General features: G+C 42.6%; 1 protein-coding gene across 5 annotated transcripts in view; it reads right to left on the minus strand.

Annotated features, from left to right (window-relative positions):
* Nucleotides 1–5,384: 5,384 nt before the first annotated feature.
* Nucleotides 5,385–14,801, minus strand: part of CSTF1 (cleavage stimulation factor subunit 1) — a 33,303-nt gene continuing 23,886 nt past the window's right edge. For 4 of the 5 annotated variants that reach the window (XM_053250169.1, XM_053250170.1, XM_053250172.1 and 1 more), the window contains one exon: nucleotides 5,385–6,109. In XM_053250169.1, coding sequence (XP_053106144.1) covers nucleotides 5,850–6,109 — 260 coding nt within the window. In that variant the 3' untranslated portion in view covers nucleotides 5,385–5,849. Of the gene's footprint in view, nucleotides 6,110–14,604; nucleotides 14,634–14,801 lie in introns of those variants that run through there. The other variant, XM_053250173.1, reaches the window with a different exon arrangement.

Genomic DNA, 14,801 nt, shown 5'->3' on the forward strand with positions numbered 1-14,801 from the left:
TTGTTTTGGAACTGTGGTGTTGGAAAATGGTTGAAGTTTCTTTCCTCTATGCCAGGCTCCTGATCCAGACCTGCATCCCCTGGCTGCTCTCAGTAGCTATGATATGGCACAGAGAAACAATAATGCAAGGGACAATCACATGATGGTCGTAATGAGCAGACTGGCCCTAAGCCACAGCTGTCATAGAAGACATAGCAGCACCTGGCTATTGAGGCAGCTTTGAAATGGATAACATCAAATAAGGTATCTAAAAATGTGCATGCTAAATGGACTTTGCATAAGGCAAGCCTGGTAATCTTGTGTGCGTGAGTGTGCATATTGTCTCTAAAATACAGAACAAGTGTTTCACTTCTCACTAAGAATGGAACTATTTTTGGTGCTTTTAAAATGGTTAGCCAAAAGAACTTACAGAGGAGAAGTTTGGGAAGCTGAAAAAGCTTTTGTCTTCATCGCAACACTGTCTCCAAGTGCAGCACATTACTTTTCCTGTAGGAATGGTACTAGCCACATATGGGGGAAACTAAAGAGGAACACTCAGGGACACAGTTTGGAAGGTAGATTAAGCCTGGCTCCTGTGCCTGGTGGTGACTTAAGATATTATTTATTTAATTCTTTGTGGACAAAATCTCTCGTATTCGGGTCGACTTAGATTCCATCTCCACAATTACTTCAGTGTCTGATGTGGTGTCCAGTGACTCCTCTTATGTGGTTAGGCTGGATCAGTTCCAGTTTGTGACTCCCGAGGATGTGGACAAGCTGATTGGAACAGTGCGGCCCACCACTAGTTCTCTTGATCCTTGCCCGACATGGCTTATATTATCTGGCAGGGGGTTCTCGCAGAAAGCGTGGTAGAGATTATAAAAGCTTCTCTGAGGGAAGGTAGGATGCCTCCTAGTCTTAAGGAGGCAATTATTAGACCGCTTCTGAAGAAGCCTACTTTGGATCCCGCAGAGCTGAGTAACTACAGGCCTGTCTCCAACCTTCTGTGGCTGGGCAAGGTAATTGAGAAGTTGGTGGCCTCCCAGCTTCAGATAGTCTTGGAGGAAACGGATTATTTAGACCCATTTCAAACTGGCTTCTGGACTGGCTATGGGGTGGAGACTGCCTTGGTCGGCCTGATGGATGATCTCCAACTGGGAATGGACAGAGGAAGTGTGACTCTGTTGGTCCTTTTGGAACTCTTGGTGGCTTTCGATACTATTGAACATAGTATCCCTATGGAGCGTCAGAGGGGGTTGGAGGCGGGAGGCATTAGTCTGCAGTGGTTCCGCTCCTACCTCGCAGGCAGGTTCCAGATGGTGTCTCTTGGAGACCGTTGTTCTTCAAAATCTGAACTTTTGTATGGTGTCCCCCAGGGTTCCGTATTGTCTCCGATGTTGTTTAACATCTACATGAAACCGCTGGGAGAGATCATCAGGAGATTTGGTGCAGGGTGCTATCAGTATGCTGATGACACCCAAATCTATTTCTCCATGTCGGCATCATCGGGAGAGGGCATAACCTCCCTAAATGCCTGTCTGGAGGTGGTAATGTGCTGGATGAGGTATAACAAACTGAGACTGAATCCAGCTAAGACGGAGGTACTCATTGCATGGGGTCGAAACTCGAGAGACGATTTTGATCTGCCTTTTCTGGATGGGGTCACACTTCCCCATAAGGAACAGGTACGCAGTCTAGGGGTGCTTCTGGACCCAAGTCTCTCTCTGGCGTCCCAGGTTGAGGCAGTGGCCAGAAGCGCCTTCTACCAGCTTCGGCTGGTAGACGCAGCTTCAGCCAGCTGCGTCCGTTTCTTGAGGTGAATGACCTCAAAACAGTGGTACATCTGCTGGTAATCTCCAGACTGGATTACTGCAATGCGCTCTATGTGGGGCTGCTCTTGTATGTAGTCCGGAAACTACAGTTGGTCCAGAATGCGGCAGTCAGGCTTGTCTCTGGGTCATCTAGGAGAGACCATATAACTCCTGTATTGAAGGAGTTACACTGGCTGCTGATATGTTTCTGGGCAAAATACAAGGTGCTGGTCATAACCTATAAAGCCCTAAACAGCTTGGGCCCTGGGTATTTAAGAGAATGTCTTCTTCGTCATGAACCCCAGCGCCCATTGAGATTGTTAGGAGATGTCTGTCTGCTTTTGCCACCGGCTCGTCTGGCGGCTACTCAGGGACAGGTATTCTCTGTTGCTGCCCCAAGGCTTTGGAATGCACTCCCTAGTGAAATAAGAGCCTCCCCATCTCTGACAATTTTTAAAAAGTCTTTAAAGACACATCTGTTCAACCAGACTTTTAACTGATATTGTTTTAATGTTTTTAGAATATCGTTTTTTTAAAAATTGTTTTTAAATTGCTATGTTTTAAATTTTGTTTCAGTTTTTTGTTTTTAACTAATGTTTTATCTTTGTTTTTACCTGGTTGTAAACCGCCCAGAGACGTAAGCTTTGGGCGGTTTAAAAATGTGTTAAATAAATAAATAAATTTAATTTAATTTAATTTAAAATATTTCTATACCACCTAAAACTTGCATCTCTGGGCAGTTTACAATTAAAATAATTTAAAACATCAAATCAATTAACAATTACAATCAGTTAAAACATTAAAAACATTTTAAACTCAGTATTAAAAAATTTAAAACTATAAATCTAATTAAAAGCCTGGGTGAATAAATGTGCCTTCAGTGCCTTTTTAAAAGTTGCCAGAGATGGGGAGGCTCTTATTTCAACAGGGAGTGCATTCCGCAGTCCAGGGGCAGCAACGGAAAAGGCCTGTTCTCAACTAGCCAAACGAGTTGGCGGCAACCGCAGACAAACCTCTCCAGATGATCTCAACAGGTGGTGGGGCTCATGGAGAAAAAGACGTTCTCTTAAATACCCAGGGCCTAAGCTGTTTAGGGCTTTATAGGTAATAACCAGCACCTTGTATTTTGTCTGGAAACTTATCGGCAGCCAGTGTAGTTCTTTCAACACAGGAGTAATATGGTCTCTTCTAGATGACCCAGTGTCAGTAATCTGGCCACCCGGTAGGGAAGTCTAGGATGATAGTTCACAAAAGACCAAACTGGGTAGCAGAAGAGAAACATGGTTCTCTCTCTCTGGCTCAGGCTGAAAGCTGTCGACATTAAGAATGACATACATTGCCTTCCAGCGGCTAACTGCAAGCTGTAGACATGCTTTATAGTTCAAGCTGATAAATCTCAGCTGGCAGGGATTCAAGGCTTATCAGCCCTCTGCAAGAGGCGCTTACTTCTCCTGATTGATTCCAGATGTGCCTGCCGCCTTGTGACCTGACTCTGCTGTGGAATCAATGGGGGGTTGCCTGCAGAGCTCATCCTCCAGTTCGTCAGTCCCTGTCTCTGCTGCCTCAGACTGCTGTGCCTGCTCTGAGACATCAATCGGACTGGACTCCGCCATCTCTTGGGAACCGACAGTCAGGCTCTGCCCCTCAGGCACCCCTGCATCAGCTAAAGGGCTGCCAGCATTCCCTTTTTCCTTGCTATCTGAGAGCGAGGGCGTGACACCCAGAGACCAACCTGGCCTCTTCATTCTGGACCAACTGTAGTTTCCGGACTACATGCAAAGGCAGCCCCACATAGAGTGCATTGCAGTAATCCAGCCTAGAGATTACCAGCAGATGTACCACTGTTTTGAGGTCGTTCATCTCAAGAAACAGACGCTAGCTGGTGTATCAGCTGAAACTGATAAAACGCATCTCTGGCCTCCTCAACCTGGGACACTAGGAAGAGGTTTGGATCCAGAAACAGCCCCAGACTGCGTACCTGTTCCTTCTGGAGGAGCGTGACCCCATCCAGAATCAGCAGATCAAAATCGTCTCAAGTTCCGATCCCATCTTAAGTACCTGCGTCTTATCAGGATTCAGCCTCAGTTTGTTATTCCTCATCCAGCCCCTTACTGCCTCTAGGCAGGCATTTAGGGAGGTTATGCCTTCTCCCGATGTTGACATGGAGAAATAGATTTGGGTGTCATCAGCATACTGACAGCACCCTGCACCAAATCTTCTGATGATCTCTCCCAGTGGTTTCATGTAGATGTTAAACCGCATTGAGACAATATGGAGCCCTGATGGATACCATACAAAAGTTCAGATTTTGAATAGCAACTGTCTCCAAGAGATACCATCTGGAATCTGCCCATGAGGTAGGAGTGGAACCACTGCAAAGTAGTGCCTCCCACCCCCAGTCCCCTCAGACGTTCCAGAAGGATACTATGTTCATTAGTATCTCAATAATATTGAGAATCAAGCATGTTCCAATGTGTATAGTCTCCACTCTTGTTTCTTGGTCACACTGGAATGTGATAAAATGCTGGAAACTGGCTAAACAGGAGATCTATTACAGCCAAAAGATTAAACTTCTAGTCTACAAGGCCTATCTTGTGCTTCCCAGATGTGTATTGTACAGAGTTCACATTTATTCAGGCTGTACTTAGGCAGACATGCCTCCGGCCACTCTCTGATAGTTAATGCTAACTAAACATCCCATCTCATTCATGCTATTAAGATTTTCATCCAATTTCATATGGTAATTAAAACAGTTTTGATTGAATCTAAATGACATGGGTCATAAAGTCATTGCACCACAGATGTCCTCTTATGTGACATCTATATTCTGCTGAATTTTGTCCTTAGTTTGACACGCTCAAGCAGGTAGGAACAAGAGGCTTTGTTTAACTGAAAGTGATGCCTTTCTTGTATAAAGGAGCCTTGGTGGCCCTGACAAATCAACTAAAATCACATTCCTTATCTACACAATTATATACAGTAAGCAGAGATGTAGAGACTGTCACACTGAAGCGAGCAGTAAGAGAATGACTATCACTAAGGCTTTCTTGAGGCCCAAAGCTGGAGCGTGAGTGTGTTTGGAAACAATGCAGCTCATCTGGTGAAAAAATAAAAACCGATTCCAAGCATGTTTATGAAGGCAATCTTACTGTAGGCCTTTTAGCGCTTTGTGAAGGATCCCTTATTTAATATTGTCTCCATGTGGAAAGCTGATGTTAGGAAAGATATTTTTTTAAAGGAGGACTGTTCATGCCAGAAAGAGCATCCTTGCCCTGGTTGTGACCAGAGATAAAGAGGAATTTCTCTTAATGGTGAACGTTTTTCAAAATTCACTGCTAATTATATTGTTTTTAAATGCAGCTATCTGCATGAAGTCTTGAGTACAGGACAGTTTAAAAAGCCAATTTAAACAACACCCCCCTCATTTTAAGCTGGCTGTACTTAACATCCCAGACACCAAATAGTGCAGGGCCCTAGAAAACCATTGGTATCCAAATATTAGAATATTTTTCAGTCCTGATTTAAACATTCTATCTTGCAGCTGTGATGCAGTAACAGGATAATAATTATAATAATTATAAGATTAAGACAAACCATTTTAAGAATGAGATTTAATAAGAGCATTTGAAGTTTAACTGATCTAAATAATAGTTAAAACACACAAAAGAATGGTACAGAATTCCAACTCAGAGCTAGATAACTACAAGATGAAAAAAATATATACAAAACAGCAGTTAACTGTACATTGAATGAATCGAGGAAGAAGTTAAGGCTCTTAAAACATAAGGCCAGGTTTGGTTAATGAACACAAACCGCCTGTTCTATTAAATGTGAACAGACAAACAATGGGGGTGCGGGAAAGGTTTTAAGCTATCACAGTTGTTTTCAACATTTTTTTTAAAAAAATATGTTACCTTCCAGGACCTTCCATCTTACCTTCCAATATGGATTGTTTTTATTTCTAGAGGAGAAAATCCCATCCAAAACTACTTAAATTCAGTTATGGTAGAAAATAGAAAAATGGAATAAAATCCAGGCAATTATTTCACAAGTGCAGCTTCAGTCTGTGGTTGACCTTCGGTACCAAAATCGAGCTCTGTAGTCATCACTGCAGGTCATGAAACCAGGATTGGTAGGAGAGTGGACAATACAGCGAACTATACTGTTATGCCCTAAGGAAAGAAGATTCCTTCGTTCAGCAGTTCGTGAATCCCAGCAGCAAAGGCTAATGGTCCTTTCATCGGGAAGCAGCACATAGTCTTCTGTGTGGTTGAAGACAGCTTGTGTCCTATGAACCTGGCGTCCACTCAAGCCAGCTCCTGCAAGTGTAGCAGCATACATATTACATTAGAAAGTTTAGAAACAAGTCAGCAAAACCTTTTTTAAATAGTGAATTTCATCTTTAAACTCATGTGCTGCTGGCTAGCCTCACATCAGCAATGACTAAATTCCCAAAATACAGTCTAATAAAAAGCAATAGAGTACGCCTTAGTCAAATACTCATTCCTCAAGGAAGCAAGGACATTCCTAAAAAGAAAATCCTTACTGACTTTTCTAAAAGCCTCCATAAACTGTCTCACGATAGCATCCTTTCATGTTTCACAGTTCCAGGTCCAGTACAGAAAGTGCCCCACTTCAAATTAATGGTACTCAGGCTTGCTCAGATGGGGGCTGGCCGTCAGACCTGGATGAGTTGGCACACTTTAAGAAATGCAGGGCCCAGGCTTCAAAGAAGTCATACATCAGCACTTCAACTTGCATCCAGAAGCTAAACAGACAGCTAGTGTAGCTGCTCAGTAGTGAATGCCTACATTCCTGCTACAGGAGGAACGTAGATCAGGAGGATACAGATCAGTAGGCACACAGAATTTTGCTTGAGGTGAAGCTCTTGAATGGTCCTGAAGAGCCAACCATGGAGAGCGCATTGCAGTAATCAAACCTGGAGGTTACAGAAATAAGGATGGTTGCTAGATTGCTGCTTCCCAGATAAGCGAGCAGTTGACAGACCAGGTGACAAATGGCAGAGGGGCCTTCACCACTACCTGTTTATCAAGGGCTCTTTCCAGACTGTAAAACAATTGATTGATCAGTTCTGCCCATCTTTAAATCAATCAGATGCTCTCCCTTTCTGCAGAATCCAAAATTCAGTTTTCATAATGTTCACTTTCATCCAATTAACCACAATTTAAGATGCTGCTTCAGTGCCCCTCAGTTCAGTGAAAAGGAGTTACGTGCCTTCGACATACCAAATGAAACCTCTCTCCAAGAACTACACATTATCTCCCTATACAAATGTTTAAAAAAAAAACTGTGGAGAGAGAATGAAGCCAAGGTACCTACGTCAGCTCTTACAGTGATAATAACACTTGCTTATTCTTACACTTAGAATTTCTGGCTACAAGCAAACATAATCAGGCAAAACCATTTACCAAATCTCACAGAGAGCCCAACAAGATTAAAGGATCTGCAGTACCAAAGGGTGCTGAGAGATCTAATGGAATTAAACATAACAGTGTTTCTGTTATCAAAACAACAAAGAGCCTTCTGGCCACCTTAAAGACTAACACATTTATTGTAGCATTAGCATTTGTAGTTAATAAAAGTTATAAAGGTGGTCCTGTGCCTACACTGAAAAACAAACAGAAAAGGGTCGAAGAAATTTGCTTTATATTAATCCCAGAAAGTCTACAGTTACGGTGTAACAGTCGATCCAATTTGTCTTCCATAAATAAACAAAATACAAGAAGAGGTGGTAACTACAGGTTGCTTACCTGTAACTTTGGTTCTTCTAGTGGTCATCTGTCCTTTTACACCAATGGGCTATGCACCTGTGCAGAGACCTCGTTGGAACCTAACAAGCTCAATTCTCCTGATTTAGGTGAGAACCCTGCCTCCAGCCGCTATATGCGGCTGTGCCACTCCATATCCCTTCAGTCATGGAGTCTGTCTTCAGTAGACCCAGCGGGGAGAAAGGGAGGGTGTGTAAAAGGACTGATGACCACTAGAAGAACCAAAGTTACAGGTAAGCAACCTGTAGTTCTTTGACGTGGTCTCTGTCTTTTACACCAATGGGCGCATAACAAGCTAGCACCAAAAGGAGGGGGGAACAAAAGGAAACAAGGATGCACTCTGCAAGAAGTATTTATTTCAAAGAAATGAGGTACATCAACTGAAAACAGACTGCAGGACACTCCTGCCAAACCTAGCATCATTCTTTGCCATGACATCAATGGCATAATGACTAATAAAGGAATGGGGCGAAGCCCAAGCAGCTGCTTGATAGATAGTGTTCAAAGGGACCGCATGATCAAAGGCAACAGAAGCCGCCATGGACCAAACTGAGTGTGCCTTAATGGTTGCAGGCAATTGTTTATGTGCCAAATTGTAACAAAGTTTAATAGTACAAACAAACCACCTAGACAGGGACTGAGCAGAAACTTGCAAGGCCCATCATGCAGAACAAACACAAGAACAATGCCCTTTGAACATCCAAACGTTCTGTGCCAGATGAAAGGTTAACCCTAAACCTACCATTTCATTTTATTTAAAACTTAAAGAGAAAGAGAAAGTTGATATTGATTATATTTGTCTATTATGGAATCAGGATCTTGAATATACCATTCCAGTAGACCAATGGTTAATAGCATTAAGGATAATGAAACGAGCATATATAGATCTTAAATTGAAACTTGTTCAGCAATTTTTTTTGTTTCACTCTTACTGGACTCCCCAGAGGATGTTCAGAAAGGGCTGGGTTCAGAATGCGGTTTTCTGGAGATGCAATATTTATGAGGGGACATTGCTGCATATGGTTTAGTCATGCCGAATTATAGCATCTTTTTGGGATGAAGTCCATAAAATTGTAAATAAGAAACTGCAATTATCATTGATTTTTAAAGATAGCTATGTTCTCTTGGGATATATTCCCAGGATATGGAACTTATCAACAACTATGGATTCTTCGCGTTTGGGGAGTGGCCAAAAGGGCGGAATAGAAATCGTGTTTGGAAGGGCGGTATAGAAATCAAATAAATAAATAAATAAATAAAAAGATTATAATTCAACAATGGAAAAGCAGATTCACTCCGGAACTTCAGCTTTGGACTACTGAAATGTGTTCATTGTCCGCATTTGAATTGGTTTCCCCCCGCGGTTTAGACAAAGAAGAAGAGTTTCAAGCTATATGGTCAAAATTTAATCAATTGTATGTGCTTTAGAAGGTGATTGCATATAAATGCATTGTTTGTTGGGGTTTCTTTTCTTTCTTTTTCTCTTTTTCTTTTAAAACTTTATATGAAAGTTTTTCATTCTTAGGAGTATCTTAAACTGTAATATTTGGGGTTTTTAAAAATTTTTTTTTTAAAGTATAGTCCCATTCATCAGCCACTACCAAGAGTTCCTGTCCCGCGAAGGTATGGTCAGGCATCTGAGTGGGAGACATCGAGGCCACCGGAGAACTAGTAGGAAGGCGAGGGTCAGTAGAACTCGGTATCGGAGGAACTGGTACCATGGCCAGGTGACCTTCTGACACCTGGTCAACAACTGCCATGCCATGTCCCGAAGATGCCAATTTCGGCTTCTTAACCAGCAGAGCTTCCAAAGAAGAGACTGGCGGGGGCTTCTTCTTTCTGGGGATAGGTGGAAGGTGTTGCCTTGCTGGCAGATGCGGAACTAGCATCGGTTTCTTCTTCTTTTGTGGTACTGAAGGAACCGAAGGGAGGTGTGGTACCGAAGGTAAAGTTCGCTTAGGCAAGTCTTCCAGTGGCACAGAAGGGGCCAAAACCATGGAGAGGTATGCGGCAGGCATTGACGACACTGGTACTGAGACCAGAAGTTCTGGTGCTGGAGGAGTGGAGTCCAAGCACTTTGACTGCATCAAAGAAGCCATTTAAATGATTGCTTCAGTGACAAGGCCTCTGAAGAATGGAGGGCCAAGTCCCACAGGGCAGCGTGCAAGCGAGAAGCCCTATTCTTTCAAGCTTGTTTCGTAAACCTCTGGCAATGAATACAGGTCTCAACAATGTGGGATTCCCCCAAGCAGAGAAGAGACTCGGTATGAATATCATGGGAAGGGATCTTAGATCCACAGAGAACACATTTCTTAAAGTTTTTTGTGCCCGGCATAGAAAACCTATCCTGGCCGGGATCGAAGCCACAAAGATTTGGGGGTGGAGTGGGTGGACACAGTAAAATGCCAAGAAAAAAACACTAACTGCAAGAAGTAAAGAAAAACAAGAACAGGTGTGAAAACAGGAGAAAAACAAGAGGATTCAAGAATAATCCTACTCGTTGCCGAGCCAAAGATTCCACAATGTCTACTGAAGCGCAAATGACAAAGATTGAAGTGATGTGCAGTGGCGCAGCCACACATAGCGGTTGGGGGCGGGGTTCCCACCTAAATCAGGAGAATTGAGCTTGTTAGGTTCCAACGAGGTCTCTGAGCAGGCACATAGCCCATTGGTGTAAACGACAGAGACCACGTTGAAAGAACTGTCATGACCGGCAGTATAAAGCAAGGTTAAAATGAATGAATGAATGAATGAGAGGACTTTTGACCACTCCATGGAATTTTCTTTATCTGCAATGAAGCTTTACAAGAGAACTGCTAATAATTATTTAACCATTTCCTCTACCTCCAACAATAGCTTTGTTGCTACACACATTAGCAATGTCTGCACAACAAATACAGACATTAGCAGTTGACCATGTCTATCTATTTCCACATTAGGAAAGATTCATTTCTGTAGATTAAGCTTCTACTAAAAGCACTTGTTTTTTGCCCAGTTAGCAATTTTAATGAACCATTTCCACCAGACGTAGCCTTTCCAGTGTGACTTAAAAATAAATAAATCCAAAAACCTAGATTATATGTTGTTACACAACTCCATAGAATATCCTGGAAGTAGCTTAGCTGAAACTGATCCAAACAATTGTGACAAGAGGTTGCTAATGAGAACTCCAGTTGAGTTTCCACTTTATAGTGCTAAGTCACTGCAGGTGTGATCAATTTTATTCATTAAGTGCAAAGCACACACTGGAGCAAGTTATACAAGACTAGATTTCCGGGCAGAAATTCCCACAACGTAGCACTTCTCACACCAATTAAACCCCCTGCTAACTCTGCAAGGTGCCATGTAAATGGGATGGTAGCAGAGAAAAGCCAACTTCACCCCCACCCCCTTAATTTCCTTCAAATGGCCTCTCTGCCATATTCTGTCAGATTTATTGCAAGTCTTTTGCCACTTGTGCTTAAGCCATCTACTGATATTCAGGTGCCATACATAAGGGAAATTCTGCAGAGAACAAAGACAATAAGTTACTGTGTCAAGAGCTGAGGTAATTCCAGAAGCAGATGAGGTAACTGACAGAGCAGCTATTGGTAATGATGGATAGGTCATCTTGGAGAGAATTCCAACCCACAACTGGATCTATCAGTTTCTGAGGGAGACCTCTCCTCATTGGTCTGCCCCTCCTATGTAAGCAGCAAGATGTAAGAACCTATGTTTTCACAAAGTCTTACAACCAAAAACTGGAAAGACATTTTGGAAGTTGATCTAGAGGACCTACTGTTACAAACATGGCCCAGTTCCTCCTGATGCAGTTGAATCTCCTCTCATACAATTCTCTTCTATGTCCCATATTCCTATGCTTATTTAATAGAACTATATGCCTTATAAGCCACTGTACTCAATTGCTTAACTGTTTGGTTTGTGTTCAGTTGATGATGCTGAATTAATTGTTCAGTTCTATATTTTCACTGAGCCTCAAAGCAGAAAAGCTACAAGACAAAAAGCACTATGGGAAAGGAAGAAGCAAATTGCTGTCTTAAGCACTGTGTATAATTGCCTATGAAGGATTTATGAAAGACCTTGTTTACTGCTGGAATGTGATTTCTATTCCATGTACATTCAAGGTTAGAAAGGATGGCAGAATTCAAAACAAACTATGAGGAGAACATCTTGTTAAGAGCAACATTGTTGTACTTAATGTCTATAGATTAGAGGAACTGACACTTTCTGTATTATTTTTGCGATATGCAAGGCTATGACATGCTTTAACTGTATGTAAGTGAAGGTATCATGGCTTAACTCCCCCAAATTCCAACCCCAGCCCTTTCCTTCACCTCTATTCCTATATTGAGCACCAATGGACAATGCCTAAGACAGGCCAAAAGATTGACAACACTGTTTATAGCGGAATCCATCAAGGTAAGAGGACTCTAATTCACAGCATTTCCCAGAGACATTCTGAAACAGCAACATCTTGTGAGAGATAAAGACTTGGGTTCAAGACACATTGATGCCAGGCTGGCAGAGGAATGACAACACTTGGACCAGAAACTAGAATTTGGGCATCTGAGTGCATCTGAGCTGATGCAGCCAAATTGAATTGGGCTGCCTTGATGAACTGAGAGCTGACTGAACCAAGGGAGCATCAAAGAAGAACCAAAGCTATAACTGTTCTGGACCAGGGGAAAGAAGCCAGAGGAGTAGATGAGACCCCAGTCTTATCACCATCTCAAACACGTGCTGCTTAACTTAACTCTCTAGCTACTTTGTACAACTCCTCACGGCATCTCTACAATCTACAGCATCATTGGTAAGCTGAGGATGATTCAACCAATCTGGCCAATTGAAAGACTAGTGCAACATACATTTCTTTTAAAATCCTCCCTCTCCCCTTACTTTTATTATTGTAACCTGGTAGGTTAGGGACTTTAGCTTGCCTGCCTTGCCTCTTTTCTGTATGCTATTTTCTTTAGTAAATGTGCCAAAAGATAATTCCTGGTCTGATCTTTGCCTCTATTCACACACTGGCTGAGTAGATGAACTCACTCCACAGAGTAAATTAAGGTGCCTTTCTTGCTGCAAAGCTCTGTGGGTGCCCACTACAAGTGACGGTGCAGTGCAGCCAGATAGCACAGGTGGAGTAGTTCCACAACCACTGAGCGCTCAGCAAGGATAGATTGGTTCAAGTCCAATCAGGCACACTTACTTGACACTAGCCCAACCAGATAGGTGGGGGTTAGCCCTGCCAGTGGCGGTCCTATCCTTAATAGGGAAGCAGCCTGGCAAGTCAAGAACTTAAAACTGTAGCCTGACAGTGGTGGTGCCACCTGTAGAGGGTTGGTTTCCTGACTGCAATGTTCAGCAGCCTCACACAGCGACAGGGAAATCTTTGATCTGCTGCCTGAGAAACGGCAGTACAGCCTTGTGGCTGTAGCCTGACAGAAGAGGTTGGGAGTGGTTCAGTTAAGCAACGCTGTGGAGACAGCCCTTTTCCTAGAAGAGAGTGGAAGATGCCGTATGGGATTGCTGGTTAATTGACACTCTATTGATTTAGTGATGGTGTGGTTGCAGAGACTGCAGCCAGAGAAATTGGCCAGTGACAGTATGGGAGCAGAAATTGCTGCCTGACAAATGGGCAACAGTGTGGAGACACAAGCTGTGGATGGACAAATTGCCAATTTTGTTAAGGTGCAACTGCCTAATACAATCTGATGCCTCACTGGTGGGAGCTCATTGCCCCCATCTGGTGATGTTTAGTAAAATTACAGTTGCAGCTGGATAGAAAGGAAGACCTCATGCCACCCAGAGCCCTCTGAGGTGTGCCCCTCAACAAGACAACCCCGTTTGTTTGTAATTGAAAGAGCAGCTATTGGTAATGATGGATAAGTCACCTTGGAGAGGATTCTAAAATACAATAGGACCCATCAGTTTCTGAGGGAGACCTATCCTCATTGGTCTACCACTCCTTTGTAGGTAGCGAGATGGAAGAACCCGTGTTTTCACAAGGTCTTAAAAGATCTTCCACAACCAAAAATCAGAAAGACATTTTGGAGGTTGTTCTAGAGCAGCGATTTCTCAGCGTTGGGTTCCCAGTTGTTATTGGACGTCAACTCCCATAATCCCCAATCAAAGGCCACTGGAACTGGGAATTGTGGGAGTTGAAGTCCAACAACATCTGGGGACCCAACATTGAGAATCCCTGATCTAGAGGACCTACTACACTTTCCTTTTAATTACCATGAAAAAGAACAGTGTTTCAAGTTGGGGGGGGGCAGGGGCAGGAATGGGGCTGTTAGATGAGGAGGAAATAGGATAGAGTTATTCATCCAGGAGTCAACACCAACTTGACGGTACAACCTTTCCTTTCCCTTTATTAATCGTAGGTTATTTTTACAGTGAGCAATCCATCCCCCCACCGCCCCACATTAAAGTCATACCTTCAAGTCTATGGGGAAGTAGATATATGAACCTTTCTTTTTAGAAGTACTGTATTCACATTTTAAAGAGAGCTAAAAATGAATTAATCCCCAATAACACTATACACCAAGCCATAGTTATAATAGTTACAGAATGTGGGGAAAACAACTGGAGAATATCATTGTAATAGCAATTCTAAAAAGAATTAGGGTAACATTGAAAGACTGAAAGATTATAACACACTGAATAAGAAAGCCAAGAATGTCATTGAGGGTACATACAGATGTACAAAGATGGAGGAGCTGGTACATTCTTTGTGCTGCAAGATGAACAAAGATTGAATTCAGAGTAGGTGATCTTAGAGACTATCACTAAAGAGAGACTGACACTAAACTATTCAGGGTAGTAAAATCTAAAACAGATTGTGAGGTGCTCCAAAAAGATCTCTGCAAACTGGGTGAGTCGACAACAAAATGGCAAATGCGGTTCAATGTACGCAAGTATAAAGTGATGCATATGGGCGGGGGGAGACACAACTTTACAGTGATGGGATCTGAGCTGTCCATGACTGACCAGGAGAGGGATCTTGGGGTCGTGGTGGACAGCTTATTGAAAGTGTTGACTCAGTGTACAGCAGCTGTGAAAAAGGCAAATTCCATGGTAGAGATCATTAGGAAGGGGATTGAAAATAAAAATGTTAATATTATAATGCCCTTATACAAATCTATGATGCAGTCACATTTGGAGTACTGCGTATAGTCCTGGTCACTGTATAATAAGAAGGACATTGTAGAACTGGAAAAAG

The sequence above is a fragment of the Hemicordylus capensis genome, chromosome 4 (assembly GCF_027244095.1).
Source record: "Hemicordylus capensis ecotype Gifberg chromosome 4, rHemCap1.1.pri, whole genome shotgun sequence".
Classification (NCBI taxonomy): domain Eukaryota; kingdom Metazoa; phylum Chordata; class Lepidosauria; order Squamata; family Cordylidae; genus Hemicordylus; species Hemicordylus capensis.